Source organism: Macaca thibetana, chromosome 4, assembly GCF_024542745.1.
Source record: "Macaca thibetana thibetana isolate TM-01 chromosome 4, ASM2454274v1, whole genome shotgun sequence".
Taxonomy (NCBI): Eukaryota; Metazoa; Chordata; class Mammalia; order Primates; family Cercopithecidae; genus Macaca; species Macaca thibetana.
The window spans coordinates 118,136,914-118,156,469 of record NC_065581.1 but is presented as its reverse complement, the minus strand read 5'-3'; the positions used below and the strand labels follow the sequence as shown (position 1 = coordinate 118,156,469).

The 19,556-nt window shown below is 41.2% G+C and overlaps 1 protein-coding gene across 4 annotated transcripts in view; it reads left to right on the top strand.

Moving 5' to 3' along the window:
* Positions 1-16,017, top strand: part of GRM1 (glutamate metabotropic receptor 1) — a 421,079-nt gene extending 405,062 nt beyond the window's left edge. For 3 of the 4 annotated variants that reach the window (XM_050787344.1, XM_050787343.1, XM_050787342.1), the window contains one exon: positions 10,974-16,017. In XM_050787344.1, coding sequence (XP_050643301.1) covers positions 10,974-11,901 — 928 coding nt within the window. In that variant the 3' untranslated portion in view covers positions 11,902-16,017. Of the gene's footprint in view, positions 1-3,389; positions 3,475-10,973 lie in introns of all 4 variants that reach the window. The other variant, XM_050787346.1, reaches the window with a different exon arrangement.
* The last annotated feature ends 3,539 nt before the right edge of the window (positions 16,018-19,556 follow it).

Here is a 19,556-nt window from a genome sequence, read left to right as displayed (position 1 = left end):
TGATAAAATGGCCACTCTGGCCTCAGATTTTACATGGCTTGGCCTGTAACCTTTAATAAAACACTCCTTTCATAAAAGCAAGGTCTGTACGCAGGGCCATTTATATTTCACTGCAATGCAAAGTGAAAGTCAGAGACCAAAAAAAAAAAAAAGGGATCATAAAGGAGATGCTTTATTGTTGTTTTTTTTTCAAATCTCTCCATCAATAGTTAATTAGGGTGTCTTTGGGATTACTCAGAGTTACTGTGTGAAGCTTGGCTGTCAATATGCCTGAAAACCTCAAAGGAACCACAGAACTGTCCCCTAACTGCAGGAGTAGTTTAAAGAGGGAATGTAAGTCACAGAGGCCACAGAGCTTCCTGTCCAGTTCCCGGGAGACACAGAAGTACAGATGCAGCCCGGCTACACCACACTGTGCAACTGTGCTACGGTCAGTACATCAAGTCTCTAAGTTGTCAAGGCATATTGACCCGACCCCTTGTTTTTATCATTAGACATCCCCAGCAGGCAGGACCAGCTGCATTATTTGCAGGGCCCAGTGCAAAATGAAAACACGGAGCCCCTGATTCAAAAAGCAGGGGAAGTGTTAACGGTACTGCATTATAAAGCCATAGCTTCTCTTGATTTGTCATGGTGTTTTGTATTTTCCATTTAGTGCTGTGTTCCCTTGTGTGGGGCAAATGAAGTCCCACCAGACACGGCCGCCCCCATTTTGTGACTGCACGTGCATGGCCCACAGGCTGCCAGGTTCCCCTCCAGCCAGTTACCGGGCAGAGGCCATAGGGAAGTTGAACCAGTTCCCTTTCTTTCTCATATGCCTCTTGCCTCAGTCCATATTAGACAGGCGACTCCCAAGGGTATTGCAATAACAGTGCAGAGACATCTAAGGTATCTGGATAAAGGATGGGCAAGAGGCTTGCCACTGCGTGTTGCCTACCAAAAGTGTAGTGGCACTGCCAGTCCAGGGAGGAGAGAACCACTGCCATTCATTGTCTTGAGATAGTGCAGGGCACATACATCAGACCCTGATCTCGTCAGGACTTGTGCCCAACCCCTTGTCAGTGGTGGGCAATGGAAATATATGGGTAAAGCTATGCTGAATCCATCAGTGTGTGACAGAAAGGAAAGGAAAAAGGAATGGGAAGAGGAGGGAAGGAGAGGGAAAGGGAGGGAAGGTGAGGGAGGGAGGGAAAGTGGCAGTGATTTCTAGGCAGGAACAGGTAGTGGGAGGCTGGACAGGGCTGAGACCCAGGGGACAAGAGTCCAAAAAGCCCATAGCCTGTCCAGAAAGGCAGGGAGGCTGCAAGATGGGGGCCATGTGTAAACTGAGGCTCCCAGCGCATGCTCTATTTTCCCATTGACCATCACTTACAAAACACAAATTAAAAGATAACATTATTATGAATTTCAAGAGGATGATCACAGAGCACTAAACATCAAGTGCAGGGCTCTTTAGAGGGAGGGATTGTGTTTGTCTGTCTGTGCTGGTTACAGGCCCGTGAAGCTGGTCCTGCCAGGGCCCCAGTTCCCAGTGCCAATTGAATAGACCATGTACAGACATTCCTCAAAAGTAGAATTAATTAGAGGGTCAAGAGCATGCAAACAAGGCAACGCCTGATGCTTTGAGTGTATTTTCTATCTTCTTTCATGAGAAATAAAGTTGTTTGAATATTATTTTACATATTACTTCCCACTAACTTCATTTATATATTCAGACATACCTTTACTCCTGATCATCTCCTTGCTAACATTTTCATTGTTTCAATGATCTTTGTGATTTCAAGTGGGCATCTTGAATGTCAGGGGCATATTACCTTGACAAGTTTGATAGCAAGCAGTGTCTCTTTTCCTAAGTTTCTTAAATGAATGGATTATTGCAGTAATAATGAAGTTACAGCAAGGTGTCTCAAATTCTTATTTTTGGATGAGGATTTCAAATTACTGTGGGTAGATCATGCACCTTTAAATGATTTCGTGAATGGTCCAAACTTGATGGAATCGTACATATGGATTAATTTTGTTGCTTCTCTGTTACATTCATTGTGCTTTGGAAAATCTTTTCCTGACTTATACATTCAGATCAAATCCCTTGCTCTCAGGTAGTGAACATCTGTTCCAGAGTATTCTTTTTTAAAAGTTAAAACTCACAGCTCTTCTTCCCAGCACGTGTCATGACTCAGCCTGAAAGACTTGGAATGGGAAGGGGCATGGTCTCCTCCTGCAATGCCTCTTCCTCCTCTTTCTTCTGAGTTTTCACTCTTCTGTCTACTTTGATGGGAAAAAGAGATAGAAGAGAAGGAAAAGGTCTTTGACTTGCCAGGAGCCACTGTGGTCCTCTTCCAGGTTACCCTGGACAGTTGTTACCAGGATCTTCTGGGTAGAGGGTCATATGTTGACTCATAGAGAGCACTGATGAGTTTGAGGAGCCCTATAGGGAACTGCATCACTGCAGAGTCCCCTGACATGAGAGATTTCTCTCCAGTTGAACCAACCTCATCCATACCACCTGTAGCATGTGCTGATAGTTCACCCTAAGCATCTTGTCCCTGAAATTATTTTCTATGACAGGCAGCCCACTTATGTGGCATGACAGCCAGACAGCTTTATCCCACCACCTTCTGCAGTGCTAGCTGACTTACGGGGAAAAGCACTTATCCTTATTCCAAAAAATGATGGAAAGACCAACTACCCATGGCTGCCCATCAGCCTTGTCGTGTTTAGCCAGTTCTCTTCTCCATCTGCCAAAGGGGCACAGAGGACAGATTATCCTAGGTACTGTATAGGGAGACATCCAATTAGGGAATGAGATGATATTCTTCCCTTGTACAGATTCTTCCAGTCTCAACAGGTGGGTCTCTTGCTGCTCCCCATCTCTCTACCATTGGACACCTTCTGTCTTGTGAATGCCAAGAGATAAATGTGACTTTATATGAAGTGACAGCAATGCATTCATGATGCCATAATATGCAGGAAAATTAAGAGTGCAATTAAGTCACAGTGTCAGACAAACTCTTGCACTTCCTTTAAGAAGGGTAGAGGGCGGGAAGAATCAGCCTACATCAAAGTGAGTATAGGTGAAGTCCACTGCCACCAGGGATAAAGAAAGGTGTCAACAGTGGAGGGAAAGAGCCAACCTAGGGTAGACACACACACAGAGAGCAAAAAAACATCTGCCACTTGGAAAGAGATGCACCCCACTGACATGGCTTTAAGAAATAGCCTGGCAATAAGAAACAGCCAGGCAGAGCAGAGACCATACAGGAAATGGAGGTGGAGGCAATACAGAGCAAGGCTCAGGGCCAGGCACTGCCTGAGTGGTGGACTTGCCATATCTGTACACATGTATAACCCCCTCGCTCACTGGGTGTCTTTTTCTTTTCAATCTTCAGGAAGAGGCAGCCAGAATTCTCGCCCACCAGCCAATGTCCGTCGGCACATGTGCAGCTTTGAAAACCCCCACACTGCAGTGAATGTGTAAGAGAAGCTGCATGGAAAATCTAGTGTTTTGCCCCTTGCTTTCTCTCTCCTGGGTTTTTCCACTTTCTAACATGGAAACAGATGTGATGCATGCCATCAGAATGAAGAATTCATTTACGTGCCATGGTTTGCACGACTGCCTTAAATTTATTGTCCATCGTTCTTAAAAGGACACTGTCAAGTTGTTCATTTAGTCTTTTTGCTTTTTTATGTTTTGATGCACTATTTTTTTTTTTTCTGATTCTGGAGATTCACTTTTGTTTGTGACTCCCACTCACAAGCTCGAAAGTGAATTTTCCCCCTTCAGAAATTTGTCAGCTTCTCCTTGGCAAACAGAGCTCTTTCTTTTCTTTTCTTTTTTTGCCTTTTTGCGGTTGCACAAATGTTTGAAATGATGCTGTCTGCACTAAAGTAAAAGTCATAGCTTGAATTTATGGAAGAGTTCTATCATGTCAGTTTGCGGGGCTGGGTGCCAACATGAGCCTCTGCTGGGTGCCTCCCACACCCTGGGGAGCACAAAACAAAAGTTTTGTGTGTCCCACCGAAAGTACACTTTACAAAAAGGAAAAGCAGTCATTTTCCTAACATTATGAGTGATTTTTATCAGATTTCCTCGTCTGATAAAAACGATGCATGTTTGGTCTCATTTTTGACCTTTAGATCTTGACAGTGTCTTTTTAAGTTAACAAAAGAACATAGACCATGTTCAGTTCGTTGTGCACGGAGTCTGTGGTCATTTTCAGCTGTTCCTTTACAGCCCTTCAAACTCCTGGGAGAGTCAAAGGTACACATTCCTGCAGCAGGTGGGAGTCCACTGATGAGGTGCCTGTGGCTTGAATAGCTCTTCAGATGAGAAGAGCCCGATTTGTTCAAATGTCTGCTACTGAACCTGGCCATGGAGGCTGGTGAATAGGGCCATAACATCTCTTCCCTTCACTCAGTGGAGTGCACTGGGAAGTCTGTTGTCTGCCTTTCTGCTTTTCCTCATACAAGCCCAAATAGAAAGAGTGTGGTCTCCACCAAATCATATTGATTCTTAGAGGAACAAATATGGTAGTCCTGCTGGTGTTCCAGGTAGTAACTGAGAGGCGTCTGTACATCTAGGCCAGAGCCACTCTACTGTGGCTGGATGAATTCTCTGTAATTCTCCCAAGCTCAGAAGGCACTGAGTGTTTCTTGCATCATGGGGTGAGTCTAACCAAGGACACAGCAAGGAGATTCTAATTGTGAGAGCTGCTGGCTGCCTGTCAAAAAGGATTGATGGGAATGGGTAGATGTGCTTGTCTTATCATGACAGCAGGGCCAGAGAGAGAGGAGAGTTGACTGACATTTTGTGACTAAAAGGTGAGTGCCTAAAAGCAAAAGTAAAAGCTGAATGTGGTACCTCCCTGGTGGGTGACAGAAAATAAAGTAACAATCAGCAAAGCTAACAGACTGGCCATTAAGAACTTTCAGAATAGGATCTATTCAAACACTCCTTCTTCAGACCATAAAGGATTAGGAAGAGATAAGTAGGTTTAAATCTGTGCACCATAGACTAAACTAAGACTGGATATTTTTAGCCATGGTTGTTCCTGTTAAATTTTTTTTTTTAAAGATATGTTCTTCTGTGACCTTCAGTTCCCACTGTTTTTGTGAATAGGCAAGGCAAAGAGATTAGTGATGACGGAAATAAAGCTGCCTACTGGACCATTATGATCTGTCTAGATCTATCCTACTCCTAAGAAATAATCCCAACAGAGCAATGCAGCTGTAATTTTTATCGCAGTTAGAAAATTGGCGAATTTTCCAGTTGCAGGAAATATGGCAGTTGCATTTCTTTGTTGGGAAATCAGCAAATTGGAAAATTTACCAGTTTTCCCATTTCCCAGGGTAAATTGTGAGAACTCCAGGTAGAGCTGAGGAGCATCAAAATCTCTTACTATTAAGAGATTGTTTCTGGTAGCACAAAGCATAGAAGAAATAATAATGTTTGATCTGAAGTTCCTTTAAAGGGAGCATAATTTACATTCATCTATACTTCCTGAAGAAATATAATCATATTTGTTATACCTCTGCTACAGCAATGCCATGGTACCAACATATTGTCTTAAATAGACTTTGGTACAAGAATTTCTTAGATCAGCCGGTAACCATGATTACATTGGACCAAAGACCATTCAAAATGTACTTGGAAAAATTTTAGTATCCATCAGAATTCTATTCTTTAATATGAAATTAATTGAGCAATTTTCTCGGAAGAGTGGAGCCTCTACCCAAAGTTTATGGTGCCTTCCATACTTTACTGAATTTGATTAGGTAATTTTATCTCTGAATGTCTTTTTCTTTATTGATCAAATGAAGAAAGCACAGGTCTTAATAAAGGCAAACTGATTTTCTTTGTATTGTATTTTATCTGGTGTCATATAACTTGAGGATGTAGGATGTAATTGATCTAAACATCCTAAAAGAAGAACTGCATATTTAGACTTTGTGATATTCTCTAATTTCAGCAAGCCAATGGCTTTCTGACTAGCTTAAGATGAAGGTAGAATTAAAGGGGAAAAGGCTAAGCTTCACAATACTATTTAAGATGTAATATCAACAGAAACTACCACGTTCTCATATAATTAGAAAGCACACTCAGAGATTCTCTACCTTACAGCCAGTGATGAGTCAAAAAGATGAGAAATTGTAATTATGTTCAGATAGGCCCCCAAGTTTGAGAATACATTCTAAATATGCAGATTTTTCTGGAAGGCTTTCAAGAAGTGGAGCTGGAGTCAGTGGGAGTCCTTTGTATTGATGAAAAACTTGGGGTTGCCTGGGAAAACAGAAGTCTGATTCAACTGGTGTCAAATAGTTCTTAGGCCTGAGATTCTACAAGACCTACTTCTGAAGCTGCACTGGGGTACCAGAGGGCTGATGAATGTGAAGTTGAACTATTTGGACAGTTGTATTTCCAGCATTCCTTTGGGAAAGTTTTGGTGGGGTCAGAACCTCCCCTTCCTTGACAGGCCTCATATTCTAGCTGTAGCTGCAGGAGCCAGAGCAGAACTGCCCCGAAGCCTGTGCCTTTTGATATTTTTTCTTGATGAACCAATTCTCTCCTTCCTGGGACTCGATGGTGTTTTCTGTTTCCATTTTCACTTTCAGAGAAAACAAAGACTACCCTCCTGAGGTTCCAAAGAGTGAGCCTCTCTTTCTTATGCGAAGGTCTTGCATTATCTGTGGGCTTTCTGGATACTGTCCTTATATCTGTTGTGAAGATTAAGCCTAGAGGCAAAGACTTGATTTGGACATAAGAAAGACAGGTGTTGTGTAAGCTTCCCCTTCAGGCAGCTTGTGCAGGAGGCTTCCCTCCTGATGATCTCAAACACCCACCCACTGTTATTCCCATTTTAAACCTCTCTGGATCAGAGAACAGTGTACTCTGCTGATGTAACTAGTACTTACTGAAACAAATAAAACAGACAGGATCACTGAATGCCAAAGATACACTAATCTGTTTACACCACCCACTCTCAACTCTCAAGAGTGCTGTAAATATTGGGTTTTCTGTTTGGGGGATTGAGATAGTTATCTAATGAAAGAAAAATCAAAGCAAGATCCTGAACCTGTTGTTGCTGGAACTGCAGCCTCAGGCCTGCCCAGATGTCCACACAGTAACTATACATTATTCTATACATTCTGTAGGCCTAACAGTGTTTTCCTCCAATTGAGCCACCTGAGATATTTACTCTAAATGCTGCTGCATTTGATCTTCAAATATGAGATTGTTTTAGGCCTCAGGTCTGTCTTTTGAAGTTTGAGCAAAAGGTTCGGGTGTTTTGTAACAAGTATGTGGTGTTTTCTAAACCAGATTGCTTTTCCTAAGATTAGGAGGCCAAATAAAATTAAACAATAGAAGGAGGAAGCTGGTGGCATAAGCAGAAACAATTAAAGTTATCTGGGATTAAATAAATATCATTTTGCAGGGTAATGCTGTATTTTTATAATGTGTTTACTCTTTTTTGATATAAAGGGATTTGATTTTATATATTTTTCTGTTCTTAATATCACAGTAGTTGGTTCCCAGCCTTCTCAAATAAGATACTCTCTTTTCTCAACAAAACAGTTCTTAAGCCTTCACCTGAATCTATTATTACTAAATGTACCTCTATTCATGGCCATTTGAATATGGAACAAAATAAAAGCTTCCCAGAATTTAGTTACATATGTATTGAATAGCACACTTTATTATAACAGCATCCACATACATTTAAAAACAGCAGTGCGTTGTCTACAAATACATAATATTTATTCAGTCTAAAAACAATGCTTAATGCAGGTATAGATACATGGACCTTTCAGATTATCTATGGACCACAGGTAAGAAATGACTCATCCCGAAGGACCAAAGTTTATACTCAGTGCTGCAACGTCTGTGAGATGATACATTCCTTCTCCTATCTTTGGTTTTTAAAAAGCAATTTGTTTTGTCCTTGAAAAAAAGATTATGCTAATTTTGTTAATCTGATAAATTCCCTGAGGCGTGAGATCTGTTTCCTAATTAAATAGTACTTTACAGCAAATCTAGAGCAAGACTGAGGGGAACGACAGTTACCAGTTTTGAAGGCCATAGTGAAAATGTCCCATCTCAACAATAAAAATTGGATTTAATTAAAATAGAACTAAATTATGATTATATCTGTCTGCAACATGATTAATAATACCGTTAACTTATGGGCGTTTTTGATTTAAAAAGAGGCCCGCATAGAACCTGTGGACAATGAGGAAAACAGCCCATGTGAATGAGTGGGATCACCTTAGGGCTTTCCAGGAAACAAGCTACCTTTTTGCTATTATGTGTGGAAACTAAGGGACGGCTAAGCCTGCTGGTTGAATTAGAGGCAGACTAGTTCTCAAGGGACCTGTTTTTTTTGTTGTTGTTGTTTTTATTTTTATTATTTTATTATTATTTTTTTTAACACACATACACACAACCAAATAGATACAGGATAACATTTTGTTTAAGCATTTTTCTGGTAAACATTAAGAAGACATTTCCTAACGCCTATTAAGAAGTGGGAAGGTGGGGAAGGAAACATTTTTTTTCTTTTTTCTTTTTTTTTAAATTTTGTATTTTTTTTATTATTATACTTTAAATTCTAGGGTACATGTGCACAACGCGCAGGTTTGTTACGTATGTATACCTGTGCCATGTTGATGTGCCGCACCCATCAGCTCTTCAGCACCCATCAACTCATCATTTACATCAGGTATAACTCCCAATGCAATCCCTCCCCCATCCCCCCTCCCTGTAATTGGCCCCGGTGTGTGATGTTCCCCTTCCCGAGTCCAGGTGATCTCATTGTCAGTTCCCACCTATGAGTGAGAACATGCGGTGTTTGGTTTTCTGTTCTTGCGATAGTTTGCTGAGAATGATGGTTTCATTTTTTTCATTGCAATTTAAAATGATGCAAATCACTGAGTTGGATGTTGTATGTAGTAAGACATTCTTAAGGAGGGCAAATAAGTTTTATATTTGCCTTTCTAGAAGAGGCATATTGAACGCATAAAGAGAAACAAAGTGTGTATAGTGGTAGATGAGGGGGTTGTTGAGAAATATTAAGTGAGGGATGAGCTTACATAGAGTTTTAAGCTCAGAACAACTGCAGATTCTGGCAGTGATTCTGGCTGGCTGGTTGACTACCTGTTCTTGCCAGGAACGCCACTGGCCTGTTCTTTAGTTTGTTCACTTCAGAAAAGAGTCAGCTATTCCAACTACATAGTGTGGAAGTCAATGAGACAATTTTTTAAAACTTTACAAGTACTTATACAGTCTCAGATAAAGTGTAAAGCATATATTTGAAAGAAATATTAACTTTGATATAATAGAGATGACCTTTTTTTCCTAGAAAATTAAAAATGCAGTGTAGGTTATCAGATATATGGAGGAACCACCTATTTCCCAAATAATGAGGTCAACACTTTTAACTGTTTTATCTGTTTTAGAGCCTTTATATCCAAAATTTTCTATAATCAATATCAGACTTTTACACTCATGTGTACTTATCTGTCTCACTTTACGTTTCAAGATTATAAAATATGAAATGTCAAAACATTGCCTTCATCATAAATGGTGCTCACATATAATTTTTGAAGTATTCGTTCTTGTATTCTCAAGATGATTAAATAAACCATTATTTAAACTACTAATCATTTCCTACATTTTTTCCAAACAAAAACTAGAATATAGTCTATTTCACACCTCCACTTCAAGAAAAAAAAAATTTCTTTTAATGTCACACATGTGTTATTATTATGCTACTTTCTCTGTCATTTTACTGAGTACAGAGAAAAAGCAGACTTCTTAAAAAAAAAAAAAAAGAAACAATTATTTCCTGATTTAAGGATTACCACCGTTGTTATTAATAGAAGGCTATGGTAAGGTACCACCATATGCTAAAAGTTATACAGAAAAGAAGCTAAGTCCAGAAGTAAGATCAGAGTTATTACAATAGGACAGATATTGGGGTGTATGCCACAGTACATCTCATTATTTTCTTATTCAGGGAGAAACTCCATATGTCTGGTTTTCTGTGGGTGCCATGAAGATGAGAGTTGATACGGCTGGGAGACTGCTGGCACCCTAAGACTTTTCTTCACCAAGGCTCAATGAGTAGAGGTCTTTGTCTCAGTAACTGCTGCTTTGTCTCAATCATGATCTTGTTCCTAATGTTCCTAGTGTGAAAATCCCAAACTAGTTGCTGTGAATCAGGGCCTTTATGTGAATTGTGATCCACTGTATGTGTGAGAAATTATGCATTGAAATGTTTTTAAAAAAATCAAAAGCTACGAAGCTCATAAATTGACCATGAGTCCGAGTTTTTCTGTCATCTGCTTTTTTATGTTCCTTATAGGTACCCTGTGTGATCACACCACCCTGGTCATGGGATATACTTGCATATGAGAATGGGCAACTGAGAGGATCTATTTTATAATCCCACAACACAACGAGAGTAGCTTTGTATGTGGTTCTTAATTTGTCCCAAGGACAATAGCCATTATTTTGGTTGTTCATATGTAACTAAGATTTTTTTTAAAAAAGTTTTCCTCCATCAGTTGGGAGTTTTTCAAAAGTGTGTGTGTGTGTGTGTGTGTGTGTCAGAGACAGACAGCGAGGGAGAGGGAGAGAGCGCAAGGGAGAAAAAGAGCTTTGTGAAATCTTAGACCTAAATGAAAATAGCTATTTCTACAACAAACTGGCTTTTCTCCTCAACAACTTTTCTCAGGGTCAATATTTCCTTCCTTGGCTCGGGATGGAATCACTGGCTGCAGCTCCAGTGGCATCCCGTGGTAACTACAGCTCTTGGTGTTCCTTTTGTAAGAGGCGGTATGGGGTGCTGGAGCAAAGGCCTACAGCAGAGACAGCAGTTAAATTACATTGAGCTAGGTTTGCATATGTTTTATATGTATTTTATCCTGTGTGCATGATCTATCTGCAAATAAATCCATCTCTATTTTATTCATAGTTCTAATGGCAAGTCTGTGTCATGGTCTGAACCAGGTGGAGGACAGATGTCCAAGGGACAGCACATGTGGCAGCGCCTCTCTGTGCACGTGAAGACTAATGAGACGGCCTGCAACCAAACAGCCGTCATCAAGCCCCTCACTAAAAGTTACCAAGGCTCTGGCAAGAGCCTTACCTTTTCAGATACCAGCACCAAGACCCTTTACAACGTAGAGGAGGAGGAGGATGCCCAGCCGGTTCGCTTTAGCCCTCCTGGCAGCCCTTCCATGGTGGTGCACAGGCGCGTGCCAAGCACGGCGACCACTCCGCCTCTGCCGCCCCACCTGACCTCAGAGGAGACTCCCCTCTTCCTGGCTGACCCAGCCCTCCCCAAGGGCTTGCCCCCTCTTCTCCAGCAGCAGCAGCAGCAGCCCCCTCCACAGCAGAAATCGCTGATGGACCAGCTCCAGGGAGTGGTCAGCAACTTCAGCACTGCGATCCCGGATTTTCACGCGGTGCTGGCAGGCCCCGGGGGTCCCGGGAACGGGCTGCGGTCCCTGTACCAGCCCCCGCCACCCCCGCAGCACCTGCAGATGCTGCCACTGCAGCTGAGCACCTTCGAGGAGGAGCTGGTCTCCCCGCCCGCGGACGACGACGACGACAGCGAGAGGTTTAAGCTCCTTCAGGAGTACGTGTATGAGCACGAGCGGGAAGGGAACACGGAAGAAGACGAACTGGAAGAGGAGGAGGAGGACCTGCAGGCGGCCAGCAAACTGACCCCGGAGGATTCGCCTGCGCTGACGCCTCCGTCGCCTTTTCGCGACTCGGTGGCCTCGGGCAGCTCGGTGCCCAGCTCCCCCGTGTCCGAGTCGGTGCTCTGCACCCCTCCCAACGTGTCCTACGCCTCCGTCATTCTGCGGGACTACAAGCAAAGCTCTTCCACCCTGTAGGAGGGAAGGGTCCACGTAGAAAAGCAAGACAAGCCAGAGAGCTCCTACACCTCCAGAGATGTGCGAACAGCTGCGGGGAGAAACCTGGGAGTGGGGGACCTCGCCGGGAGGAGAGGAGGAGACCGCTGCTGCTGCTGCCGCCTTAAGTAGGAAGAGAGGGAAGGACACCAAGCAAAAAATACTCCAGGTCAGGATTCGGATTCTTGAATTACTCAAAGCCTTTTCTGGGAAGAAAGGGAATTCTGACAAAGCACAATTCCGTATGGTATATAACTTTTATCACAAATCAATAAATAATGACATCACAAACATAATCTCCTCTTTTGCACAATTGTGCATAGATATATATATGCCCACACACACTGGGCCATGCTTGCTAAGGAACAGCCTACGTGGACATGCCAGTCGGATCATAAGTTCACCTGATGGCATTCGAAGTGAGTTGGTGGAGCCGGACAGAGCAGGTGCGCGGAGGGGAAGGGCCAGGCCAGACCCATTCCAAACGGATGATGGGATGATGGGACAGCAGCTCCTTGCTCAGAAACCCTTCTCTCCACTGGGCTAACTAGACTCCTCATCTTCAGGAGACTCAGGAACGGAGCCGCATAGGGGTCTCTCTTCATCCACCGCAACCCATCCAGTGCCAGCTTTGAGACTGCACTTGAAGAAAGGTGCATGGACCCCCTGCTGCTCTGCGGATGTCCTTTATTTAGGAAAACAGGAATAAGAGCAAAATTATCACCAAAAAGTGCTTCATCAGGCGTGCTACAGGAGGAAGGAGCTAGAAATAGGACAATCCATCAGCATGGGACTTCGGAAAAAAAAACAACAACACATGATCAGCTTCCTCTCATGTTCCATATTCACTTATTGGTGATTTGGGGAAAAGGCCAGAAGAAGAGATTATTTCGAGAGTGGCGGGAACCCTTTTGTGGATTAACTTGTGTTTGTGCCAAGCGGGCTTTCCATTGACCTTCAGTTAAAGAACAAACCATGTGGCAAAATTGTTACCCTTCCACTTACTGTAGCAAATAATACCTACCAGTTGAACTTCTAAGATGCGTATATGTACAATTTGGTGCCATTATTTCTCCTACGTATTACAGAAACAAATCCATCTTTGAATCTAATGGTGTACTCATAGCAACTATTACTGGTTTAAATGACAAATAATTCTATCCTATTGTCACTGAAGTCCTTGTAACTAGCGAGTGAATATGTTCCTGTGTCCTTGTATATGTGCGATCGTAAAATTTGTGCAATGTAATGTCAAATGTCAACCTAGTAGTCAATCTAATTGCAATTAGAAATTATCTTTTGAATATACTATATATATTTTTTATGTTCCAATAATGTTTTATACATCATTGTCATCAATATCTACAGAAGCTCTTTGAAGGTTTGAATACTATAGCTCAATGTTTTCATATGCGGCTTGGATGGACATTTTTCTCCTAAGATGGAACTTATTTTTCAGATATTTTCTGATGTGGCAACATGTTATTAATGAAGTGGTCTGAAAATTTGTTATATTAAAAGTGCACAAAAACTGAGAGTGAAAATAAACGGTACATTTTATAAGCTTGCACACATTATTAAAACATAAGATTGAACAAAGCATTTAGATTATTCCAGGTTATATTAGGTTTTTTTAAAAGATTTTCCACAGCTACTTGAGCGTCTAACATACAGTAACATCTAACTCAGCTCATAATTTATAAAATCTTTATCAGTCACATTTTGCCTTCTTTTAATTTTTATGTTCATGGACTTTTATTCCTGTGTCTTTGCTGTCATAACTTTTTGTTTCTGTTATTTGCTGTTGTGTAATATCCATTGACATGTAATCCACTTATTCCATCTTTACCATCCCTTTTTATCCCCAATAAAAGGATTTTTCTTGCTGTTTTGATTTCTTCTATTATTGGTGGAATGAATTCAAACCCCCTTAAATATCTTTGTTTATGCCTTATGTTCAGTCATATTTTAATATGCTTCCTTCATATTGAAGCTGCTGATTTCTCAGCCAAAAATCATCTTAGAATCTTTAAATATCCAGTGCATCATTTGTTCAGAATTTAACATCCACTCCAACGTTGGAGGATTGTATTTCTTATACTTCTACTGCCAAGTTTAGTCAGTTCCACACCAAGAATGAACTGCATTTCCTTTAAAAATTATTTTAAAACACCTTTATTGTAAAGATCTCATGACTGAGATGTGGACTTCGGTTCCATGTTTTCATTGTAAGAAAGCAGACAGAGGAAAATCAATGGCTCCAGTGATTAATAGATGGGTTTTTAGTAATTGACAAATTCATGAGGGAAAGCATATGATCTCTATTAGTGAATCATGTTTATTTTTTACTCTTAATGCCACTAATATACATCTCTAATATCACAGGGCTTGTGCATTCAGATTTGGTAAAAATTAGAATAGATAAGGAAAACAACTTATATTCAAGTATAAGATGATATTAGGTTGGTCTAAGACATTTGGTGAACATGTTCATTCAACTGTGATCACTTTATTACTCTGAATGCCTATGATTATTGTGATTACGGGGTCTCCTGAATAAATAGAGTATTAGTCCTTATGTCATCATTGTTCAAAATTGGAGATGTACACATACATACCCTATACCAAGAGGGCCGAAACTCTTCACCTTAATGTATGTGCTGATACAAGTTGTTCAGCTTCTTGTAAACGTGTTTTCCTTTGGCTTGTTACTGCCTTTTGTCAAATAATCTTGATAACGCTGTATAATAAATATTTTCTATTTATTAAATGTGTATGTTCTTTCTCTGTAGTCTGTGAGAGTTATAATAATCGAGATAGACCAGTAGAAGAAACAATTCCAAGGTTTTGATTTGACTCAGAACATGTCTTCTGGGTGAAAGCTGGAGAATGCCACACAAGATCTGCAGATCAAGTAGGTGAGAAGTACAATTTGACCATGAAGAAGTGGTAGCTCATGTTATAGCAGTTTTAAATGAACTCCAAAATTAAAATTTGCAGTGCCCTTGGCAGATATTGTCATTCGTCTTTTTGATGAGGGTGTGAGGCTGAACAAACTCCTGGCATTCTAGTGGAGCTCTGGGGGCAAAGGCATCCAATGGTCCCGGCTTTGTTTTATTCACACCCTGCAAGGCTTTTCTTTCCATGGTTCACACTTTAGGGGGACCTCATTTCCAATCTTACCGCTTCTCTTCTGTTCACCCTAAGTTCTACTCCTCTACATTTCAACAGACACTTCATTGGTTCCCAAACAAAGGAGTCTCTGTTATTCACATTTTCTGCTATGAGATTCCTGCAAAGTAAGGCATTTCCCAAGTATCACTCAAAAAGAGAATGTGATGGTACAAGGACCACACCATGAGATTCGTTATGCGTTTTGATGGCAGGAGCAAGCACCATACAGGAAGTCTAATGTTGAAGAACCAGAAACAGGGGCTGGGACACCAGAGGTTTCTTCAATGTGCCTAAAAGATGGAATAATAAATTATGAAATGTTTGTGTCTCAAGAGGAAAAGTCATAAGAGAGAGAATGAGAAACAAAAATAGGAAAGAAAAATGATAGAGAAGAAAAAGAAAAATGTTGAAGATCCATAGTCCAAAGACGTATCCAAATGTCATGGTAGGTCACAAAGGACTCCATTTGGGAGAGTCCAGAAGCTTTCCTTGGACAATATGGAAGGCATTTGGAGAGGCAAGGATTAGGGTCCAGATGCCATAAATGATGTATGAGTAACTGCCCCATGATTTCTACAGAGAATGCCCTGTGAGGGAATCAAAGAGAAGGGAAGCAACACTTTTATAACCTGCTGTGTTCCAGCCACTGTGTGCTAGGTTCTTTGAAGTCATTCTCATTTAATGTTTCCATTACTGCTGTCATATAGAAACTTTAGATAACTGAACTAACGCACCTCAAATTTCTCAGCTAGTAAGTAGCCCAACAGGGCTTCCATCCTCATTTTCATCCAATATAGAGCCTGTTAATTCATGTTCCTCTCCAGAGCCCAGGGAAGAATGAAGGACGTGGTTCCTTTGTGCTTGGGATCAATTTTTCTTTCTGATTTCTGAATTCAGGGCAAAGCACATATTCAATAAAGGTTTGTTGAGAAAGTATTATAGAAAATGAATGTTATAATACCATACAGATTTCCCAGCTCAATTCCCTGAAGATTTATTCCAAGATCCTTATGGGGTCCAGAGCTCTATATTTCCACCTACTAATTCTAACTCTGCCAGCTGGAACAACACATGTTTTCATCATGAAAAGCAAGCTCTCCTTTTGGCATCAGAAAGAGCTGGCCCATGGACAGCAGGTCCCCCTTTCCTGCAGAGTCCATTGAGCCCAACCAGAGATCAGTGTTGGGTGTGGAAGACAGTGTCCTCTGCAGAAGAACTGCAGGTAAGACATAAACTACTGAAGTGGGACATCAGTTTAAGTGAGGGCAACATAAATCACCCATGGGAAAAGCAGGGGCAGGTTTCCTTTCTTAAAGAAGTACCTGTCTTCAGACACAGGCAAACAAAACCAATTATCAGGAGTTGGAGAAACATGAGCGAGAGGAAGAGCTTTGGTAAGGACTTGAACTAATAACACCAGAAACCTTGATTTTGGGCTTGATTTTCCCAGGGAAGCCTCAGAAGAAAGACTTATTAGTTAATAAACAAGAGAAATGAAGCTTAAGAATGAAGATCATAAAAACTGAAAAGGAAAATAGTGACAGAGGCTTAGAGTTGGAAGTAAACTTAAAAGTCATTTAAAATAAACTTTCACCCTGTTTAGGATTCTATTCTCCTGTGTTCTGTTCCTCTTCCTAGACAGCAAGAAGCCACCACTGATGGGCTGGACTGGGTACAGGGCCAACTACCTGCACTTGCTGTTCCAAAGGAGAAGGCAGAGAGCCTTAGACACTGGGAGAAGAAGTCCAAAACCACATTGTTAAACCATAATGCTGGTCAGAGAGCAGAACTCAGGCCCAAATCCAGAATGGAGGCATGACAGGAACCAGGGAATCTACAAGGAAAAATCATCAAAGCAGGCAACAGGGTGGTAGGCTATGAAATTCTGCAGATAAAATGCTAGTGACAAAAATGAGCTTTTCAGAGGATTACATATGTAACCAGAGTTTATTTTAAGGGTCAGGATAGATTTAGGTGACTTTTTTTCACCTCTGCCTAAGTATTTCCAGAGACTAGAATCTTATATTTGATAAGGGAAAGCTTTACTTGTTAGAAAATTCTTTCCTTTCCTGAGTTGAATATTGCTTTTCTCTAATTTTTCCTTAGTTCTGCCTTTTAGAAAAACACTGAACAAATTTAGTCCACTGTGCACATGACTTCCCTTCAGCTACTTGAATACAGTGATTATGTCATTCTTTAGCAGTTTATTCTTCAAGCCAAATAGCTTCACTTCTTTCCATTGTTACCTTTGTTATTGTTTTCCTAATCTCCTAATCAGGCCATGATCATATCCCAATTTTTGAATATGCTTTAAGAACATATTGTATCCAGAACTGGACACAATACCACACATATACTTTGACTCTCTTTAATCATTATTCTCCTATTTCTGCCTAAATTTGTGTTAACTTTGTTCGCAGTCTTGCCACATTTTGAGTTCACACTTACCTCAGAGCCAGCTATAACCCTTAAGCCATTTTTATATGAATTGCAATAAATGGATATGAATATGAATCTTTTCTTAAGTTGAATTTCTCCAGAAAGAGACCCTGAGAGGGGGACTTTCCCACAAGTTGTGTACTGGGGAAGCAATCCCTGGAAGCTCTGGTAGAAGAGCAGGCAACAGAGGAAGCAAACAATATGCAGGCAATAAAGGGACATTACCATGCAGGGTTGCCACCATGGGAAACAGGAGTTCAGTCCTGCTGGGAACTCTGGGAGACAGAGGAGAACCTGCCTCACAAGTGTCCCTACTCCCTCTGGGGCAAGAGAATTCAGGGTAGCAATTGGAGCAATTCCTGTCAATCATGGTTGAACGTTGCTGGGGAGGGAGGTACATGTCAAATTCTAGTTACTCCCTGTGTGTCCCAAGTGCAGGCTCCTGTCTCCAGAGAAAGCCCTCAGGGAAAGAGTTGCAGATGCTGGAGGTTGGACATTTTAATGTTGGTTTGTGTGAGGAAGGTAGGCACCAAGGGCATGTGGTCAGAACAACAGAGTACCAGCTACAGATGTGATTATGGAGAGAAAGAAAGGTGGAGGCAGGGGGGCACAGAGAGAGAGAAAGAGAGAAAGTGGGAGGATATTTCCACACACGTAGATAACACTACAGATAAAGACTTGAAAACAAAGACCTGAAGAAGTCAAAGCAAAGGTATATCGAAACACTTGTAGTGGGAACAGGCACTTCTAGAATCACCCACAAAGACTACTATTTCTTCATAGCAAGGAAAATCACAAAAGAAAATTAAAGTGAAACTTGCTTTAAATAAGTATGTTGTTAGATTCTGGATTACTTCCATGCAATGATTCTTTAAATTTAGTATTATTCTATTACAAAAGTAATAAAACACATTGTAGAAAATTGGGAATTAAAGAAAAAACCTATAGTCATATGATCCAAATAGATTTTATTTTTCCTTCCAGTGACTTTCATGTAAGTTTCATTTTAACAGAGTTAGAATCAGCTTTCATTTATATTAGGTTTATGCAAAGGTAATTGTAGTTTGCAGTTTTTGCTTTTACTTTTAATGGTAAAACCCAGTTACCTTGGCACCAATCTGATAATTGGATTTCCTGCCTTTTTTTTTTTCATTTAGCATTATGACCAACAGCAGGAGTTTCCACTTGATCAGATCTGAGGAATCACTTGTTTATGGAATTAGACAAGTCTCCATCTCCCACAGAATCAGGAAACCTTTGGGAAATAATTAATACCTGGTTCCTAACTGAGGTTCAAATATATAGCACCATAACCAACAGGTGGTAGTATCCTGGGGAAACTAGGTTATGGAGAAAGGCAACAGATGGTGTGAAAGAAGGAGAAAAAAAGAGTTATGAGAAATAAATGAGAGATCTCATTTCTACAAAAAAAAAAAAAAAATAGCCAGGCACAGTAGCACACCTATAGTCTCAGTTACTCTGGAGGCTGATATGGCATGGGAGGATCCATTGAGCCCCAGGAGCATGAGGCAGCAGTGAGCCATGATCACACCACTACGCTGCAGCCTAAGTGAAGTGATAGGACAAGACCCAAAAGAGGAAAGGAAGGGAAGGGAAGGGGAGGGGAGGGGAGGGGAGGGCAGAGCAGGGCAGGGCAGGGCAGGGCAGGGAAGGGATGGGAAGGGAAGGGAAGGGAAGGGAAGGGAAGGGAAGGGAAGGGAAGGGAAGGGAAGGGAAGGGAAGGGAAGGGAAGGGAAGGGAAGGGAAGGGAAGGGAAGGAAAGGGAAGGGAAAGGAAGGGAAGGGAGAAGAAAAGGAAGGAAATAAAAGAAGGAGAAGGAGAGGGAGAGCGAGAAGGAGAAGAAGAAAGCATGATATCTGGGCGAAAATCAGCCACAAGGCTTGGGTGGTGGGTGGACAGAGGCAAAAATTAAACTCATTAGTTCCTGGAGCAGGGATTAAACCAATCAGAATCTACCACACTCAGCAACAGAGAAGGCTGTGTGGCTCAATAGTAAGAACGTA